Source organism: Ranitomeya variabilis, chromosome 3 (assembly GCF_051348905.1).
Source record: "Ranitomeya variabilis isolate aRanVar5 chromosome 3, aRanVar5.hap1, whole genome shotgun sequence".
Taxonomy (NCBI): Eukaryota; Metazoa; Chordata; class Amphibia; order Anura; family Dendrobatidae; genus Ranitomeya; species Ranitomeya variabilis.
In genome coordinates, this window is record NC_135234.1 from 424177534 (window position 1) to 424197779 (window position 20246).

The following is a 20246-nucleotide window of genomic DNA, read 5'->3' on the forward strand; positions in this document are numbered from 1 at the left end:
TTGGGTGCCTCTGTGCATGATACTGCATCATAGCACATCTATGCATCATATTGAGTGCCTCTGTGGCATCATACTGTTTCATAGTTACTTCATGTATCATATTGCATCATATTGCTTCATGGTTCCTATATGCATCAAGGTGCTTCATTGTTCCGATATGCATCATAGCGCTTCATAGTTACTTTGTGTATCCTATTGCATCATATTGCTTCATGGTTCCTATCTGCATCATAGCGCTTCATAGTGACTCTGTGCGTCATATTGCATCACTGTTCCTATATGCATCATAGTGCTCGTATTGCCTTTGTGCATCATATTGCTTCAGGTTTCCTATGTGCATCATAGCGCTTCATATTGCCTTTGTGCATTATATTACAGCATATTGCTTCATGGTTGCTATACGCATCAGCGCTTCATATTGCCTTTGAGCATTATATTACAGCATATTGCTTCATGGTTCCTATACGCATCAGCGCTTCATATTGCCTTTGTGCATTATATTACAGCATATTGCTTCATGGTTCCTATACGCATCAGCGCTTCATATTGCCTCTGTGCATTATATTACAGCATATTGCTTCATGGTTCCTATACACATCAGCGCTTCATATTGCCTTTGTGCATTATATTACAGCATATTGCTTCATGGTTCCTATATGCATCATAACGCTTCATAGTGACTTTGCGCATTATATTACAGCATATTGCTTCATAGTCCCTATATTCATCATATTGCTTCATTGTTCCTATATGCACCATAGCGCTTCATAGTTACTTCATGCATCATATTGCATCATACTGCTTCATTATTTACATCATATTGTTTCATTGTTCCTATATGCATCATAGTGCTTCAAATTGCCTTTGTGCACCATATTTCTTCATAGTTGCTATATGCATCATAGCGCTTCATAGTAATTTGTACATCATATTGCATTATATTGCTTCATAGTTCCTATATGTTTCATAGGTCCTGTATGCATCATTTTGCATTATAAGGTTTCGGTGCCCTTTTGCAAGGCAGGGGGTATCAGTGTCGGGCTTCGTGCCTTTTTCGCCTCTGGCTGTGAGCCACTGGATCAGACCTTCTGTCTGGTGCCTTGTTGTGTGGCCGCACATTGTATCATTGGCCTACCACTTCACATTTTTGTCTTAGGCCTCAACTCTGGATATGGAGTCCTTGTGTTTTAGACCCAGATCCAGCTTCTGTTACTTCATTCTTTACAACAGGGCTTAGTCAAGCAGACAGATATGCTTGAATTGGCTTAGTAAAATCTGCATTTCTTCTGTTTGGAACAGGTCTCTCAGGTAGGTTCTACCTTGAGTGCTAAAGGCAAGTCTATTTCATAATTAGCTTTAAAAGATGACATACGTCATTTTGATACATTCTATAATCCTATAGAAGGACATACTACTGTCCCGGGAGCGGAAAATCCCACGAGTTGAAAGGAAGGATTCCTTGCGCCTCGGAATGCTTTGCCCTAAGATATTAGGACCATCTACAATTTGCATAGTTTTGGGCGCTCCCTTAAGACACATTTGTTCAGAGCGGCCTATCACGTTCCCTAATCAGTCATTTTATGTTTGTGTGTGTGTGTGTAGCCCATTCACTGTCTCCATCTATCCCCCACCCCCTGAGATGGTTGTGCCATCATTGTAAATAAAATATTGATACACACCTGTACTTTGTATCTTTCCCGCCTCATTGTAGATTGTAAGCTTTCAAGAGCAGGGTCGTCTTATTTTGCTTTAATTATTATATGGTTGTTACTTATGACCGTTGTGTTTGAAACTGTCAAACTGTAAAGCGCTGCAAAATATATTGACGCTATATAAATAAAGTTTATTATTGTTGTTATTATTAATCCATCCCAAACTCTACATTCGGCAATCAGACAGATTCTTGTCCCATAAGTCTGTTGCGTTATGTTACCAGGGACATCAGCACTGGCTTCTGTACCTTGTGGTGAAGCAGCAGCACTGTGTCGTGTGGCAGAGGATCCCATACTCACGGCTCTTACAGCAGTCACGGCTCCTAAGATAAATGAAACCGTATCCAGGGCTCTTACTGTTCAGACCCCATAGTCTCACTGCCTCACAGTAGATAATCTCCCTCCGTAATGGGGAAGAGACCTACTTTTCTCCAGCCATGGAATATGGTTACTCCCACAATGGCAGTCTGGGTGTATAAAGATCCCTGAGAAGATTGCCTCTTGGGATATGTATGAGCATAATATGCATATATGGACAAATAAGTTGACATACTTATAATGCCTGGACTAATGACTCGTATAAATGCAGTTCCGAATAATTTAAAGTGTCGGAAGATTTTTACTAGCACCACCACATTCATTGATTCAGAGTCCTGACTCCCTGTGTCTAACATCAAGTAATACAGGAGTGATGACCCACGTTTCTCTTTCAGCGCTTCTAATAGAAGCCAGACGTTGGTAGTGGCAGGAGATATTACCTGCCGGAGGGTGTATTCCTTAGTTTCAATAATATATAACCCTTCTTGGGGTTAGACATCTAAGGATTTGGAATAGACGTGATCTCCTGGATGAGTACTGTGCGTACATCCCAATGCTCTGCCATTATCCATGTACTAACTTATTGGTTTGATCTTCCCGCAGTCCAGGGCCTCTGTCCTGCAGGTCTCCTTGTAGTACGGTAAGCTGGTCTGTAACCAAGGCTTAACCTGAGCCCAGAAGGACCGATAAAGGAACAACCCTGGGTTATAAGCACATGCAGCTTATTATTGGTCGGTACAGTCCTCATTGTGTGGTGGCTGTGACTTTCACTATATTTTGCTGGGCAGTAAGGTTCTCTAACCCTATTCTGGGGCGGTGATGTCTATAAGTATCTATCACAATAAATAACTTGCTGTGGTTCATTATTGGTATTGGGGTACAATGGGTGAATCTCACTCTCTGCTCCTGATGCTTATTTCATTTACCACATTCATACTGAAATTGGCCATTATAGATGTATACCAGACACTCACTACGGTGATTTTCTTTGCGGATCTCTTTAGATATCTATGGTTTTTCTTATCTTTCAGATCCTCTATATATTTAGTCTGGTTTTTGCCTGGGACTTTGATTCCTGGGCTTCTGTACCCACCCTGGGAGAGTTACTTTGGTATTCTCCATGGTGCTGTCCTGAGGGACGTAATGGAAAAAGGGAAATTAGACTTACTGGTAATTCCATTTCCAGATAGTCCCTCAGGACAGCACCCATAGTTCCCTCCCTTATGTTTCTGTTTTTTTAGGATTATTCGGGATTAATCTACCGGCAGATCGTTTATCCTTCGGGTCACCATGGCTCGAAATTAAGATGAAGCAGTTTAATGGTTATTACAGACATGTTTGTAAGGGCACATTTGGACCATTTATTTTCATCCTCGGTGGTACTTTGAAACAACACTGGAGGGTGGAGGTGGGAGGGTCCTTTTAACCTCTCTATGATCCTGTCCCGCTATAGGTCAAGGAAGGACGTCCTCCATGGTGCTGTCCTGAGGGACTATCTGGAAATGGAATTACCAGTAAGTCTAATTTCCCTTTTTTTCCCACAAAAATGATTTTTAGCCCCCCAAATTTATATTTTCCCAAGGGTAACAAGAGAACTTGGACCCCAAAAGTTGTTGTCCAATTTGTCCTGCGTACGCTGATGCCCTATATGTTGGGGTAAACCTCTGTTTGGGCGCACGGGAAAGCTCGGAAGGGAAGGAGCACTGTTTACTTTTTCAATGCAGAATTGTCTGGAATTGAGATCGGATGCCATGTCGCGTTTGGAGAGCCCCTGATGTGCCTAAACAGTGGAAACTCTCCAATTCTAACTGAAATCCTAATCCTGACACACCCCTAACTCTAATCCCAACCCTAATCCCAACCGTAAATGTAATCCTAACCCTAACTTTAGCCCCAACCCTAACAGTAACTTTAGCTCCAACCCTAGCCCCAACCCTAGCCCTAGCCCCTAACCCTAATGGGAAAATGGAAATAAATACATTTTTTTAATTTTATTATTTTTCCCTAACTAAGGGGGTGATGAAGGGGGGTTTGATTTACTTTTATAGCATTTTTTATAGCGGATTTTTGTGATTGGCAGCCGTCACACACTAAAAGACGCTTTTTATAGCAAAAAAGTTTTTGCGTCTCCACATTTTGAGACCTATAATTTTTCCATATTTTGGTCCACAGAGTCATGTGAGGTCTTGTTTTTTGCGGGACGAGTTTACGTTTTTATTGGTAACATTTTCGGACACGTGACAGTTTTTGATCGCTTTTTATTCCGATTTTTGTGAGTCAGAATGACCAAAAACCAGCTATTCATTAATTTCTTTTGGGGGAGGCGTTTATACCGTTCCACGTTTGGTAAAATTGATAAAGCAGTTTTATTCTTCGGGTCAGTATGATTACAGCGATATCTCATTTATATCATTTTTTTATGCTTTGGCGCTTTTATACGATAAAAACTATTTTATAGAATAAATAATTATTTTGGCATCGCTTTATTCTGAGGACTATAACTTTTTTATTTTTTCTTTGACGCTGTATGGCGGCTCGTTTTTTGCGGGACAAGATGACGTTTTCAGCGGTACCATGGTTATTTATATCTGTCTCTTTGATCGCGTGTTATTCCACTTTTTGTTTGGCGGCATGATAATAAAGCGTTGTTTTTTGCCTCGTTTTTTTTTTTTCCTCTACGGTGTTCACTGAAGGGGGTTAACTAGTGATATAGTTTTATAGGTGGGGTCGTTAGACGCGGCGATACTAAATATGTGTACTTTTGTTTTTTTTTCTAATTTAGATAAAGAAATGTATTTATTGGAATAATATACCGGTATATATTTTTTTTCTTTATTTAGGAATTTTTTTTAATTTTTTTTTTTACACGTGGAATTTTTTTTTTTTTTTTACTTTGTCCCAGGGGGGGACATTACAGATCGCTGATCTGACAGTTTGCACAGCACTCTGTCAGATCACCGATCTGACTTACAGCACTGCTGGCTTACCAAGCACCTGCTCTGAGCAGGCACTTGGTAAGCCACCTCCCTCCCTGCAGGACCCGGATGCCGCGGCCATCTTGGATCCGGGCACCTGCAGCGAGGAGGAGGTAAGAGACCCTCGCAGCAACGTGATCACATCGCGTTGCTCCGGGGGTCTCAGGGAAGCCCGCAGGGAGCCCCCTCCCTGCGTGATGCTTCCCTGTACCGCCGGCACACCGCGATCATGTTTGATCGCGGTGTGCCGGGGGCGGTCCGTGACCGCTCCTGGCACATAGTGCCGGATGTCAGCTGCGATAGTCAGCTGGCGATCGGCCGCGCTCCCCCCGTGAGCGCCGCCGATCGCGCTGGACGTACTATCCCGTCGGTGGTCATACGGGCCCACCCCACCTCGACGGGATAGTACGTCCAATGTCAGAAAGGGGTTAAGGACCTATTACAACATCCACTGCATAACCAATGATTACTCATTAAGTGCTCTCTTATTCATTTATTCATCCATTTTTCATTTTATTGTTCGTTTTTGTAGACAGCGCAGGTGAATACCACTTTTTTTCATTTGATATACTTTACAGGTGTACACAGAACCTGTCACAATCACCAGCAGCACTCTACATTCAGCAATTTTGTTCCCCACTAGGAACTATCGGGAGCGCCAGTGCTTTCTACTTCCTTTTTTAATATTATTATTATTTTGTTGAAAAAAATGTTGTAAATGTTCGCGAAAGTTAAAGGGCACCTGTCACCCCGTTTTTTCCGTATGAGATAAAAATACTGTTAAATAGGGCCTGAGCTGTGCATTGCAATAGTGTATTTTGTGGACCCCGATTCCCCACCTATGCTGCCAAAATACGTTACCAAAGTAGCCGTTTTCGCCTGTCAATCAGGCTGGTCTGGTCAGATGGGCGTGGTGTCTTCCCCCAGATCTTGCTTAGTTTTCCGTTGGTGGCGTAGTGGTTTGCGCATGCCCAAGGTCCCAAGTCCACGTCACAGTGGAGTGAAAAGAGCGAGATGTGCTGTATTTCATTGGTGATCGGTGGGCGCGGCCATCTTCCTTTGGCCGCGCGTGCGCAGAAGCGGCGCTCTGCTGGCCGCGGCTTCAGGAAAATGGCCGCGGGATGCAGCGCGTGCGCAGATGGAGATCGCGGCGGCCATTTTCCTGAAGCAGAGTTCGCATCTCGGCTTCAGGAAAATGGCCGCGGGATGCAGCGTGTGCGCAGATGGAGATCACGGCGGCCATCTGCGCACGCGCGGCATCCCGCGGCCATTTTCCTGAAGCCGCGGCCAGCAGAGCGCCGCTTCTGCGCACGCGCGGCCAAAGGAAGATGGCCGCGCCCACCCATCACCAATGAAATACAGCACATCTCGCTCTTTTCACTCCCCTGTGACGTGGATTCGGGACCTTGGGCATGCGCACACCACTACGCCACCAACGGAAAACTAAGCAAGATCTGGGGGAAGACACCACGCCCTTTTGACCAGCCTGATTGACAGGGGAAAACGACTACTTTGGTAAGGTATTTCGGCAGCATAGGTGGGGAATCGGGGTCCACAAAATACACTATTGTAATGCACAGCTCAGGCCCTATTTAACAGTATTTTTATCTCATACGGAAAAAACGGGGTGACAGGTTCCCTTTAAGAGAAAAAATTGTGTTGCTATTTTCTGAGGTCCATAACATTCTTATTTTTCTGATAGAGCTGAGTTTTGCTTGGAGGCTTGGTTTTGCATGGTGAGATAATGGTGGTTTTATTAGTGCCAATTTGAGGTACATGTGATGTTTTGGTCTCTTTTCATTGCATTTTTTTTAGGGAAGTGTATTGACCAGAAAAATGCAATGCTGGTTTTATTTTTTTCTCCTTATGGTGCTTACTGTACATTTTAATTTATTATGTTTTGATAGACTGGTCTTTTACTGACAATGTATTGTCAAATGTTCTTTATTACTAATATATTATATATATATATTTTTTTTGTACTTTTAAAAACTTGATGAAAGACAATGCGCATGAGTGTTTGCAACCACACTATTTAACCCCTTCCTGACATGCACTGTACATATACGGCTCTGCGGGAGGTGCGTTCCCCCAAAGAGCAGAATGTCACGCTGAGCGTCGCGGCAATCGCATGCTGGTGTCGGCTGTATGTGACAGCTGACTCCCTGCAGCAATGCCCATGATCGTTGCTAAGCACCGATCGTGGGCATTTAACCCTTCTGATGCCGCTGTCAGCATAGAGAAGCATCACGCAGGGATGGGGTCCTGGTCGGAAGGTGGCTTCCAATAAATAAATTTCTGTAAATAAAAATAAAAAAAAACACAAAAGTACACATTTGGTATCGCCGCGTTCGTAACGACCCGCTCTATAAAACTTCCCCACTAGTTAACCCCTTCAGTGAACACCGTAAAAAAAGAAGCAAAAAACAATGCTTTATCATCATGCTACCGAACAAAAATTGCAATAAAACGTGGTAATAAAGATGGATGTAAATAAATATGGTACCGATGAAAACGTCATCTTGTCCAGCAAAAAACAAACCACCATACAGCTCCATCAGCAGAAAAATAAAAAAAAGTTAAAGCTCTCAGAATAAAGCGATGCAAAAATAATTTTTTTCTATAAAAGTTTTTGTGTAGAAGCGCCAAAACATAAAGATATGAGGTATTGCTGTAATCGTACTGACCCGAAGAATAAAGCTTCCTTACCAATTTTACTACACGCGGAACAGTATAAAAAAAAAAAATTAAAATAAAAAGCAATTCCTGAATTGCTGGTAAAATTTTGTGCATTCTGTCTCCCAAAAATCGGAATGGAAAGCGATCAAAAAACGTCATGTGCCCGAAAATGGTACCAATAAAAACGTCAACTTGTCTCACAAAAAACAAGCCCTCACATGACTCTGTGGGCCAAAATATGGATAAATTATAGCTCTCAAAACGTGGTGATGCAAAAACTAGTTTTCACAATATAAAGCGTCTTTTAGTGTGTGTCAGCAGCCAAACCTAAAAACCCGCTATAAATCTGGTATCACTGTAATGGCACCGACCCGAAGAATAAAGTCGCCTAATCATTTATACTACACGAGGAACGGCAAAAAAAATAAAACGAATTCTTCACATGCTGTTGATTTTGTTTCATTCTGCCTCCCAAAGATCGCAGTAATGATTGGTGCACATTTATCCTGCGCTGAGCACTTACAGCGGGGTTTCCGTGTAAATCTCTGAAATACGTGATTCAGACAGAACCACTGGCGGAAAATTCCCTATAATGAGGCAGATGGAGGCACTGTGGACACCATAGGACCTGTGATCCAGCAGTGTCCGTCTTTTTAGGATTGCATAAAAGTGCTATTGGCCACAGTTTTTGCACTTCTGAAAAGGCCATACGGAGTCCGGAGTAACTCTGCTGTCTCATTATAGTGAATGGATCCCTCGGGGATTTCATCTGTCACGTCACTCAGAGATTTAGATGGAAAACCCCAAAGTAAGTGCTCAGCGTAGAGCGCCAGATAAATGTGATACAAAACATTATGTAAAATGTTCCCCATAAAAGCAAGTCTTCACTCAGATCTGTCATCTGTTAACGGATATATAGGGGATTCCATGTTACTGGTAGCACAAAGGCGCTGGAAAAGTGAAATGGCTCCTCACCCTCTAAAAGAAATTTGTCAAATTCTCCGCTCCCAAATCCAAATGCCCCCCCCTCCCATCTGAGCTCCAGTGTATCTAAACCACATTTAGCACCCTCATGTTTGGCAGTTCTGTAATGGGTCATTCCATGGTAGCTTACGTTACAACACAATATAGTAACTTATGATGTAACGCAAGTTACCATCAGCTTATTACCGAAAGTTACTATACTGTGCGGTACCGTAAGTTATCTATATTACTTGTCATAAAAACTGTTGCTTTTAACTTGAGAAGTTTAAATACATTTTTTAAAGTTGCTGGGACTATGGTGTTTTAATACAATAAAAATAGTGCTTCACCCCTGTCAGGGAAGCTGCACAGCGGCAGCGATACGCGTGGGACCTTTCCCACCCCCTTCCCTTGGCTTCACGGCCTCCGGATACCTTGGAGGCTCTTGGCACCTTTACTTCCATTGGTACATGCTTTGAGGCTTTTTCCTGCTCCTGGTTTATTCAGTTATAACCAGGCAATTCTATGAGGCAGCCTTATTGGTTCTGGGGTCTCTTATAGACATTTGTCATGACGCACTTTAGATTCCCTTTGCTTTGGTCTCTACAGGTTTAACCTCATTCCTATTTTCATTACCATTGTGCAGCCTAAAGGCCCCGTCTCACACAGCGACGCTGCAGCGATACAGACAACGATGCTGATCGCTGCAGCGTCGCTGTGTGGTCGCTGTGTGGTCGCTGGGGAGCTGTCACACAGACAGCTCTCTCTAGCGACCAACGATCAGGGGAACGACTTCGGCATCGTTGAAACTGTCTTCAACGATGCCGAAGTCCCCCTGCAGCACCCGGGTAACCAGGGTAAACATCGGGTTACTAAGCGCAGGGCCGCGCTTAGTAACCCGATGTTTACCCTGGTTACCAGCGTAAATGTAAAAAAAAACAAACAGTACATACTCACCATCTGTTGCCCGTCAGGTCCCTTGCCGTCCGCTTCCCGCTCTGACTGTGTGCCGCCGTACAGTGAGAGCAGAGCGCAGCGGTGACGTCACTGCTGCGCTCTCACTTTACGGCGGCAGTCAGAGCAGGAAGCAGACGCCAAGGGACCTGACGGGCAACAGATGGTGAGTATGTACTGTTTTTTTTTTTTACATTTACGCTGGTAACCAGGGTAAACATCGGGTTACTAAGCGCGGCCCTGCGCTTAGTAACCCGATGTTTACCCTGGTTACCAGTGAAGACATCGCTGGATCGGTGTCACACACACCGATTCAGCGATGTCAGCGGGACCTCAACGACCAAAAAAAGGTCCAGGCCATTCTGACACGACCAGCGATCTCACAGCAGGGGCCTGATCGCTGGTACGTGTCACACATAGCGAGATCGCTACTGAGGTCGCTGTTGCGTCACAAAACTTGTGACTCAGCAGCGATCTCGCTAGCGATCTCGCTAGCGATCTCGCTATGTGAGACGGGGCCTTTAGACTATTTGTTTCAGCATATCTTTAAATTAGTGCAATTGTATTTGACAACTTTGGGGAAGCCCAATTCTTGTCTTTGTTATTTTGCTATATGTTTGTTGATTGTTAACTTATAGTACGGTATTGGACCTTATTTGGGTCGTGTGTCTTTCTATGGGGAAGGGTGTGTTTACTATGTTTTTTAATTGATTTTAAACTGGTTGGTGTGTTTTTGTTATAATAAAGCTTGCATTTTTTCTTATAAAAGGTGTGCACATATTTATGCATAGGCTTTCCCATCTTCTTTTCAGTAGTTATATTATTTCCATGCATTTTTGTAGCACCCTGAGTGATTTATCAACCTATCTTGGATACCCTTTTGATAGTGGTGCACCTGATATTTCATAACCTGTGGATAAGGATTGGGACCCGGCTGATGGACACACAGCTATGGGATGTAATGTCCAGCTCAAAGTAAAGGCAAGCCATACCTTTATATGCACTGGTTTTGTCTCTTTAGTGACCAGTGTGAACACACACTGCATGCACACACACTTGTATTCCAATTCTTCTCTCTAGGTTTTTTATATCAGTCTGTTTGCACGCAGTGCATATAAAGGTGTGGCCTGCCTTTTCTCTGAGCTGGACATTACATTCATGTGGTTCTCCATGGCTGTGTGTCTACTAGCTGGGTCTCAGTCCTTCTCAACTGGGTTTGGAGTCGGTAAGCCAAACTTTCGTCTCCTCAATTTCCATGACTCCCGACTCCGACTCCACAGCACTGCCTCACTATTGAACATGTACATAAAGTGCAGCACAGATTAATCTCAACTAAAAGCTTAGACTAAGAATATAACAGACATTTAAAGGACATTTCATAACTTTCCCAATTATGAAAAAATTAGAGCCCATACTTCATTGTACTACTGTACCCAATTTGTTACATATTTTAGCAGTCGGTCCATTTTATACTGACTTGGACTCCACCAAAAGTGATTACGACTCCACAACCCTGCTTCACATCCCTTATTCACATGCCCATTACCTTACAAATGGTAAGGTTTTAATATTAGAGGTTAGGACCGTCCCAAATAGGGTCTCCGTGACGTGGTGAGATGGCTTTTACATTTTTTTTTTTAGCAAAATTATATTAACCCCTTAACGACCGCCGATACGCCTTTTAACGGCGGCCGCTAAGGGTACTTAAACCACAGCGCCGTTAATTAACGGCGCTGTGGAAAAAGTGAATAGCGCCCCCCAGAGTCGGATTTTCTCTGGGGTCTCTGTAGGGTAGCCGAGACCCCAGAGAACATGATTCGGGGGGTTTTTACCGACCCCCGAGTTGCGATCGCCGGTAATTAACCGTTTACCGGCGGTCGCAACAAAAAAAAAAAACGCGATTTGCCATTTAATTTCTCTGTCCTCCGATGTGATCGCACATCGGAGGACAGAGAAATAGGGTCCCCGATCGCCCCCGATACTCCTCTATCTCCCCCGGTGCTCCTCGTGGCTCCCGATGGGCGCCGCCATCTTTTTCCGGGGAAAAAATGGCGGGCGCATGCGCAGTGCGCCCGCCGCCCGGCCCCCGGAAGATCTTTGGGGTCTCGGCTGCCGGGGCTAAAGTTAGGGTTGGGGCTAAAGTTAGGGTTAGGGTTGGGGCTAGAGTTAGGGTTAGGGTTGGGGCTAAAGTTAGGGTTAGAGTTGGGATTAGGGTTAGGGTTTGGATTAGGGTTACGTTTGGGATTAGGGTTGGGATTAGGGTTACGTTTGGGGTTAGGGTTAGGGTTGGGATTAGGGTTAAGGTTAGGGTTGGGATTAGGGTTAAGGTTAGGGTTGGGATTAGGGTTAGGGGTGTATTGGGATTAGGGTTAGGTTTGAGGTTAGGGTTGAGATTAGGATTAGGGGTGTGTTGGATTTAGGGTTTTGATTAGGGTTATGGTTAGGGTTGAGATTAGGGCTGTTTTGGGGTTAGGGTTGTGATTATCATTAGGGTTGTGATTAGGATTATGGATCGGGTTGAGATTAGGGTTAGGGGTGTGTTGGGGTTAGGGTTGGAGTTAGAATTGGGGGGTTTCCACTGTTTAGGTACATCAGGGGGTCTCCAAACACGACAGCCAATTTTGCGCTAAAAAAGTCAAATGGTGCTCCCTCCCTTCTGAGCTCTGCCGTGCACCCAAACAGTGGTTTACCCCCACATATGGAGCATCAACGTACTCAGGATAAATTGGACAACAACTTATGGGGTCCAATTTCTCCTGTTACCCTTGTGAAAATAAAAACTTGGGGGCTAAAAATCTTTTTTGTGGGAAAAAAAAAAATATTTTTTATTTTCACTACTCTGCATTATAAACTTCTGTGAAGCACATGGGCATTCAAAGTTCTCACCACATATCTAGATAAGTTCCTTAGGGGGTCTAGTTTCCAAAATTTGGTCACTTGTGGGGGGTTTCTACTGTTTAGGTACATCAGGGGCTCTGCAAACGCAACATAACACCCACAGACAATTCTATCAAAGTCTGCATTCCAAAATGGCGCTCCTTCTCTTCCGAGCTCTGCCGTGTGCCCAAACAGTGGTTTACCCCCACATATGGGGTACCAGCATACTCAGGACAAATTGGAGAACAAATATTGGCGTCCAATTTCTCTTGTTACCCTTGTGAAAATAAAAACTTGGGGGCTAAAAAATCTTTTTTGTGGAAAAAAAAAAATATTTTGTATTTTCACTACTCTGCATTATAAACTTCTGTGAAGCACATGGGCATTCAAAGTTCTCACCACATATCTAGATAAGTTCCTTGGGGGGGTCTATTTTCCAAAATGGGGTCACTTGTGGGGGGTTTCTACTGTTTAGGTACATTAGGGGTCTGCAAAAGCAACATAACGCCCCGCAGACAATTCTATCAGTCTGCATTCCAAAACGGCGCTCCTTCCGAGCTCAGCCATGCGCCCAAACAGTGGTTTACCCCCACATATGGGGTACCAGCATACTCAGGACAAATTGGACAACAACTTTTGGGATCCAATTTCTCTTGTTACCCTTGTGAAAATAAGAATTTGTGGGAAAAAAATATATTTTTTATTTTCACGACTCTGCATTATAAACTTCTGTGAAGCACTGGGGTATTCAAAGTTCTCACCACACATCTAGATAAGTTCCATGGGGGGTCTAGTTTCCAAAATGGGGTCACTTGTGGGGGGTTTCTACTGTTTAGGCACTTCAGGGGCTCTCCAAACGCGACATGGCGTCCGATCTCAATTCCAGCCAATTCTGCATTGAAAAAGTCAAATGGCGCGCCTTTGCTTCCAAGCTCTGCGGTGCGCCCAAACAGTGGTTTACCCCCACATATGCGGTATCGCCGTACTCAGGAGAAATTGCACAACAAAATTTGTGGTTAAATTTCTGTTTTTACACTTGTGAAAATTAAAAAAAATGGTTCTGAAGTAAAATGTTTGCAAAAAAAAGTTAAATGTTCATTTTTTTCTTCCACATTGTTTCAGTTCCTGTGAAGCACGTAAAGGGTTAATAAACTTCTTGAATGTGGTTTTGAGCAGCTTGAGGAGTGCAGTTTTTAGAATGGTGTCACACTTGGTTATTTTCTATCATATAGACCCCTCAAAATTACTTCAAAGGTGATGTGGTCCCTAAAAAAAAAGATGGTGTTGTAAAAATGAGAAATTGCTGGTCAACTTTTAACCCTTATAACTCCCTAACAAAAATAAAATTTGTTTCCAAAATTGTGCTGATGTAAAGTAGACATGTGGGAAATGTTATTTATTAACTATTTTTCGTGACATATCTCTCTGATTTAAGGGCATAAAAATACAAAGTTTGAAAATTGCAAAATTTTAATTTTTTTTGCCATATTTCCATTTTTTTCATAAATAATCGCAAGTAATATCGAAGAAATGTTACCACTAACATGAAGTACAATATGTCATGAAAAAACAATCTCAGAATCAGCGGGATCCGATAAAGCGTTCCAGAGTTATAACCTCTTAAAGTGACAGTGGTCAGAATTGTAAAAATTGGCTCGGTCATTAAGTACCAAATTAGCTCTGTCACTAAGGGGTTAACTAAGCACCCTATATTATTTGAATGCACTCTTGTTTATTTACTGCAGGTTATTTCCGTAGGTTTTTTATCTTGGGTTGTCTCTGTTTAGTGGCCATTGTTGAACATGTGCTTACATGTTGCATGCACACCAACTTATATTCCAGTTCATCTCCTTAGGTGTTTTGTTCCAGATAGACTATGTAATTTAGCCATCATGAGATGGATGTGGAGAGAGGTCAGCTCCCTCCACACGTTGTCACCCCCACAAACACGTACAATGCAGTTTTCATATTGTGTTATGGGATGACTATTGTCTTACACCTGTCACCTGGTTATCTGCAAAACTTCCACCCTTTTAACAGGAGACTTTACCTCCTAGGTGTATGTAGGTATCTTTTTCCCCTGTAACGCTATTGGGGCTCTTCATCATCTTTGTTTTCTATCCTGCAGATACGGTCGAGGATTTGGTCTATTGGGGTCCATATTTGGAAAGGATAGTGTAATGAATCAGCCAAACAGTGTCTTTGGGCTTGTATTTTATTTACTACAGATGCTGCTCGGTGAGTACTTTTATTATGCAACCTTCTCTTTACCTTTTGTGTCACTGGCGTGGACAAGAGATTACTATTTTGAGAGATGAGAAGCCTCAACAAAGTAGTTTATAGTTGGACCATTAAGATGTATCCTGAGTGAGATTACATGTGAACTTCCATTTATGATGTTGACGAAGTGTTGATGGTTCAGTATGAAGAAAGATCCACCGTATGTCCTGGCTCAGAGTGTAGATGGCTGACATATGTTATTGGGTGAAATGTTCATGCATATAATGAAGTGCCTTTTCAGAACTTCCCATATAACCTGCATCTCCTCATGAAGACCCCATGGTATGAAATAGTTGTATCCTGATATGTAAGTTTATTCATTGGGCTTGGTGTCAGAGAAGAGAACCACCAAAAACCCCTGGACTTCAGCTGACTGGATCTTGCACTTCTGTAAAGCATTCTGCAGTTTCCTTTCAAAGCGTAAACATGCAAAGAAAACCAATTTCCCATGTGAATACCTAACTGTAATTGTGTTCCCTTATGTCCCTGCTGTCTTTTTGTTGGTTCCTAATTATCAGGCATACAGAAACACTTGGTGACATCTACTTAGTTGCACAGTTCATTTCCTCCGGGCTGTTGTCCACAAGTCATCTCCATCCTACCCTGCAGTAAGCTGGGGTTTGTCCTCCGATCATAATATGTTTGCTGCTACTTTAGATTAATGTCAGCCAAAACCACTGATCATTTAATGTGTGAAAGGCTGGTTTCACATGTCCGACATTGAAAACTGTTTGAGTACAGACAGCTCTTGTGATCTCCGTGTTATGCACCGTATACACCTTGTTCTGGGCTGCTGGCCTGTTCTGTAATCACTCGCAGCTCTCGGATGTCGCGTTCATTATACCTGCTGTCCTACAGGGACATGTTCACACAGTCCGTTTCAAGGCACAGATTCTGTACATGATTCTGACTGAATCTTTTGATGTCCGGCCAGTAATGCAAGTGAGTGGGCTATTTTATATTAACATGATACAGCCCAAATCCACATGAAATAATAGACACTGCAGACTTTAAGATCCACATCCTGTTCATTGTTAGTGGCGTTGCAACTAATTTGCATGAGGATTTTCAGCCAGTCAGTTGTGCGATTTTTAATTACTGCAATAGATTTCTGCTGCAGTTCTTTTAGATAAATAAAAAATCCAAGTGACGTGTGAACATTCTTGGCCGAGTCTAAACACTTCTGCCGCATAACAAGGTATGGAGGTTATGGTAACGTCCAACTCATTGATACGTTTCGCATGTGGTCACCCCTCCAAGGTGGAGGCCTCCTAACTATTCTCTTTTTCAGGGTTTCCCAATGCTCTTTTCAGAAAAGTTCTAGTAAAAAAAGAGAATATTTAAAAAGCGGTTTCTTGTTTTTCTGTCATCATGGTGATGTGTTGTCCAGCTACATGAAATGAATGCATTAACCAATGGAGACTAATTTTAGGGGTGAGAAATCTATGCATCTCTGGCCGCGTCAAGGGAATGGGGTATCTCTATTATGGCACATTTATTACTAAGGAAAATGAGGTTTATCTCTATATCTTGCCTCCTTTTTAGTGCATGAGCGTGATATTTGGGGCCAAAGTAAAATCCTGTCATTGTGAAATAAGTGTCACATCCAAATGTCCTTACCCTGAAAAGGACATTGTATTCCTGCTATAATGTCAGTGGTAACATAGGGGGCTGAGGTAAACAGTAGGCAATCTGTCCTACAGGGGCAGCCATATTAAATACCCATGTAGTGCAGATGCTGCCAACAAGCGAAACTCTGTGGTAAGCACTGTTGTTTTGCAGCGTTGGGGTCCTGGGTTCAAATCCCTCCAAGGATAGGAGTTTGTATGTTCTCCCCGTGTTTACGAGGGTTTCCTCCTGGTACTCTGGTTTCCTCCCACACTCCAAAGACATACCGATAAGGAATGTAGCTTGTGAGCCCCAATGGGGAAAAGTGATGTCTGTAAAGCGCTGTGGAATTAATGGCATTATATGAGTAAGTGCAATAAATAAAAAAATGCTATTGGCTTGGCTACTATACAAACACCCGGTCTCTGCTCCTCTAGGCTACAAGTTGCCATCTTCTAATTTACTGATGACGACGCATTCTCCACGTCTCCTGTATAGATGACAGCTATTGCATTTTTGAGCTGGGGACTTATATTTTTGTGTTTGGCCAACACTTGGTTAGTCAATTTTGTCACCGGCTTTAGGAACTATATCTAAAGTTTCAAAGAAAAATGGTTAAATCAGAGCAGTGTTTTAATATCTTTAAAATGTTCCATTTTTTTCCACATCATCTTGTAGCCCATGTTGACTTGTATCTTCTCTCTTCCAGGTATGACAGTAAGTGCGGTAGCGGCACTAGTGTTAATGAGCAGCTCTATAGTGTCGGTAGTAGGATCCCTCTACCTAGCGTACATCCTGTACTTTGTGCTGAAGAACTTCTGTGTTATCTGCGTCACCACCTATTTGCTGAACTTCATTCTCCTTATCATCAACTACAAACGACTAGTTTACTTGAATGAAGCATGGAAACAGCAACTGCAGGACAAACAAGAATGAGGCCTCGCGAACTGACTGGCGTCTGAAGGACACGGCTTCCTTAAAGTTTATTTTGCAGTACACTTCTATTGGTTGGGGGACAGATCGTTTCCAAGAACAATCTTAACCAATTTCTTTTTTTTAACTTTTGACTGAAAGGGCCCTGGATATGTGTGTTTGCAATGGCACCTCCACTTGAAATGACTGGATGAAGGAGCAATGCTGATAAAAAGAAAAAGTGGCAAGCTTTAACTGTACTTACCAAGGTGTTCTTTTGAATGGCACGTTCTCTATTCTTGGCGACATTCTCCCTTTTTTGTGCCTCCCTCTTTATATATGTATGTGTGTCAATCCTCCAATGCGGGTATTTTTTTTATTGTGGCTGATTGGTTAAGATGTGTATTTTGTTGCTACCATTGATATAGTAGGTTGCCATGTACCCCTTGGCTGCCACTGGCACTTTCTGAATTTTCAGAGAACAATATTAGCAGCCAATTGCATTGTCCATTCCTTTCTATGCATATTGAGTAGAATGAATACAACCTCCTGCTTATTACCACCATGCGCACCTCGGAGAACTTTGCTGTGTGTGAGAGCCCTCTAAGGCTACATTGAGGGTAGCATTTTGCACTAGCTTCAGAGTGATGCTGAATTCCAATCATTCACCAACTGCAGAGCCGACGAAAGACTTTAGAAATGGCTGTGGACTTCTGGCCAGCTTGAATGATTGCATCAGCCCAGTCAACCAAGGTGCAAGGTTTCATGTGCAGTGGTAATGTGTGTGAAGGTTGACCTTCATGGCTGTGAGAATTAGCATTGATGGGTAGTAATGGAATATTCCTTAAAAACCAGGACCAAGAAAGTACTTGTGCTCCACTTCTACATGTATGTCTGGAAGTTGTGGAGCATCTATCATTCCCCCATATAAAGCTGCTTATGATACCTCCGTATTGACTGGCACCTCCAAAATCTTGCAGTGCTCCCTGTTCAGTGGGGGCTACTAATGTTTCTGGATCTCATCCCTGCACACTGGAGATGGCTCATGTCTGGTTTTCTTGCTCCATTTTTTATTCTGTTAGTGACCCTGGACTGCCTGCCCTTATTAATAATTTACTATGCAGCTCATGAACAAGTAGTTGGTGTCATACTGTACACGTCAAACTTTTGTACGAGACCATTCTTCATCCAACGTATCCTCCGTTTCTGGGTTCTTCACGTTGGCTGTGTAGGAGTCTAATAAATTGAGTGTTTTTTTTTTTTTTTTTGTTTTCTTTTCTGTTTTGGCCTAAGTGCTCTGTGTCAATTACCATAGCCAGTATATGTAAACCTTGTATTGTGCCAGATAGACCTTGTGTTGAATGGATTGTGCAGGTAACATATGGTCATCACTTCACAGGGATGGGATTTTCTGATTGGCTTTGTTTGGGGTGAGGGATTGTGTTGGAATACCCTTGATCTTGGCTGTCTAGAGGAAGTGATCAGTGACCAGTGGAATACAGTTGTGCTCAAAAGTTTACATACCCTGGCACAATTTTTGCTTTCTTGGCCCTATGATTTAAAAAGAGAAAACGCAGTAGTTTGACAATAAATGGCTTCACCCAACCACTAACCATGAGTGGAGAAAAAGTTTTGGTGTTATCATTCATATTCTCTGAAAAAAGGGCAAGAAAGCAAAAATTCTGCAGGAGTATGTAAACTTTTGAGCACAACTGTATATAAAGGGATCTGTCAACTGAGAAGACTTGGTTATCGCCGGGCATCCCTTATACTGGGAGAATTGCATATAAAGCCAGAATTACCTGCCATGTATGGCATAGAAGATGTTGTGTGCAGTGTTTAAATAGTGCTACGGTATTTTCTGTCTGGAATGGTGCTCTTCAACTTGAGGCTCTCCACCTGCAGCCTGTTGGTGCATGCTGAGAGTTGTAGTGCTGTAACAGCTGGGGAATGGGATCACTTTAAAGTGACCCCATCATTGCATGATTCCCTCCGTATCTATTGTCATGGTGGTATTGTGTGTATGTAATACTTTTTAATGTTATCCTTGTGGAAAGAAGCAGGTTTTCTGAAATGTGCTTTGCGGGACCTCATTCTAAGAACGGTGGGCTGGAATAGAGCGCAGCATGGCCTGATGAAAATGTACTGGCTTCCAGTAAAAAAGCTAATTTCCACAAGGGTAAGTTTAAAGGGTACGAGTAAACACTACAAAGTCATGGCATTAGGTAAAGGACACCTGTCAGTAAAAATGTACCTAGAAAACCTGAGGTGCTGATGTAAACACATTGCCAATGGTGCTTATTAGTGATGAGCGAGTGTACTCGTTGCTTGGGTGGTCTCCCGAGTATTTGTTAGTGCTCAGAGATTTAGTTTTCCTTGCGGCAGCTGAATGATTTACAGCTACTATTCAGGCTGAGTACATGTGGGGGTTGCCTGGTTGCTAGGTAATCTCCACATGTAATCAAGCTGGCTAGTAGCTGTAAATCATTCAGCTGCCGCGATGGAAACTAAATCTCCGAGCAGTCATAAATCCTCGGAGGACCACCCTAGCAACGAGTACACTCGCTCATCACTAGTGTGCTTATTCATGGGGTCTAATCCCATTCTTACAATGCTCACAGTGGTGGGCAAATCCGTGCGCTCATGGTCCTCATCTCCATTTCTCCCGACACCACAGGGAGGAGAGGAGCCAAGGACCGCACGTGAACGGACTCACCCGCTAACTTCCATAGAGATACAACATGAATTTTGGCACTATGGAGCTGCAGATTACAGCTGAGTAGGAATTGTTGGACAAGTGATTTCTTGTCTTATGCAGGTACAGGACCTTCGGTTTCCTAGTTACTGTACCTTCTTACTGGCAGGTTTGCTTTAAATAGGCCAATCTATGATGACGCATTCCAATTAAAGATGTAGGCTCAGCTGCTTCATTGGCCCGAGTCCAGTCTGACTCATTGCATGTTAGTCA

General features: G+C 42.9%; 1 protein-coding gene across 1 annotated transcript in view; it reads left to right on the forward strand.

The window, feature by feature from the left end:
- VKORC1L1 (vitamin K epoxide reductase complex subunit 1L1) overlaps nucleotides 1-18539 on the forward strand; it is a 34276-nt gene extending 15737 nt beyond the window's left edge. Inside the window, exons 2-3 of the mRNA XM_077296374.1 lie at nucleotides 14607-14716; nucleotides 17076-18539. Coding sequence (XP_077152489.1) covers nucleotides 14607-14716; nucleotides 17076-17302 — 337 coding nt within the window. The 3' untranslated portion in view covers nucleotides 17303-18539. The remainder of the gene's footprint in view (nucleotides 1-14606; nucleotides 14717-17075) is intronic.
- Nucleotides 18540-20246: the final 1707 nt, after the last annotated feature.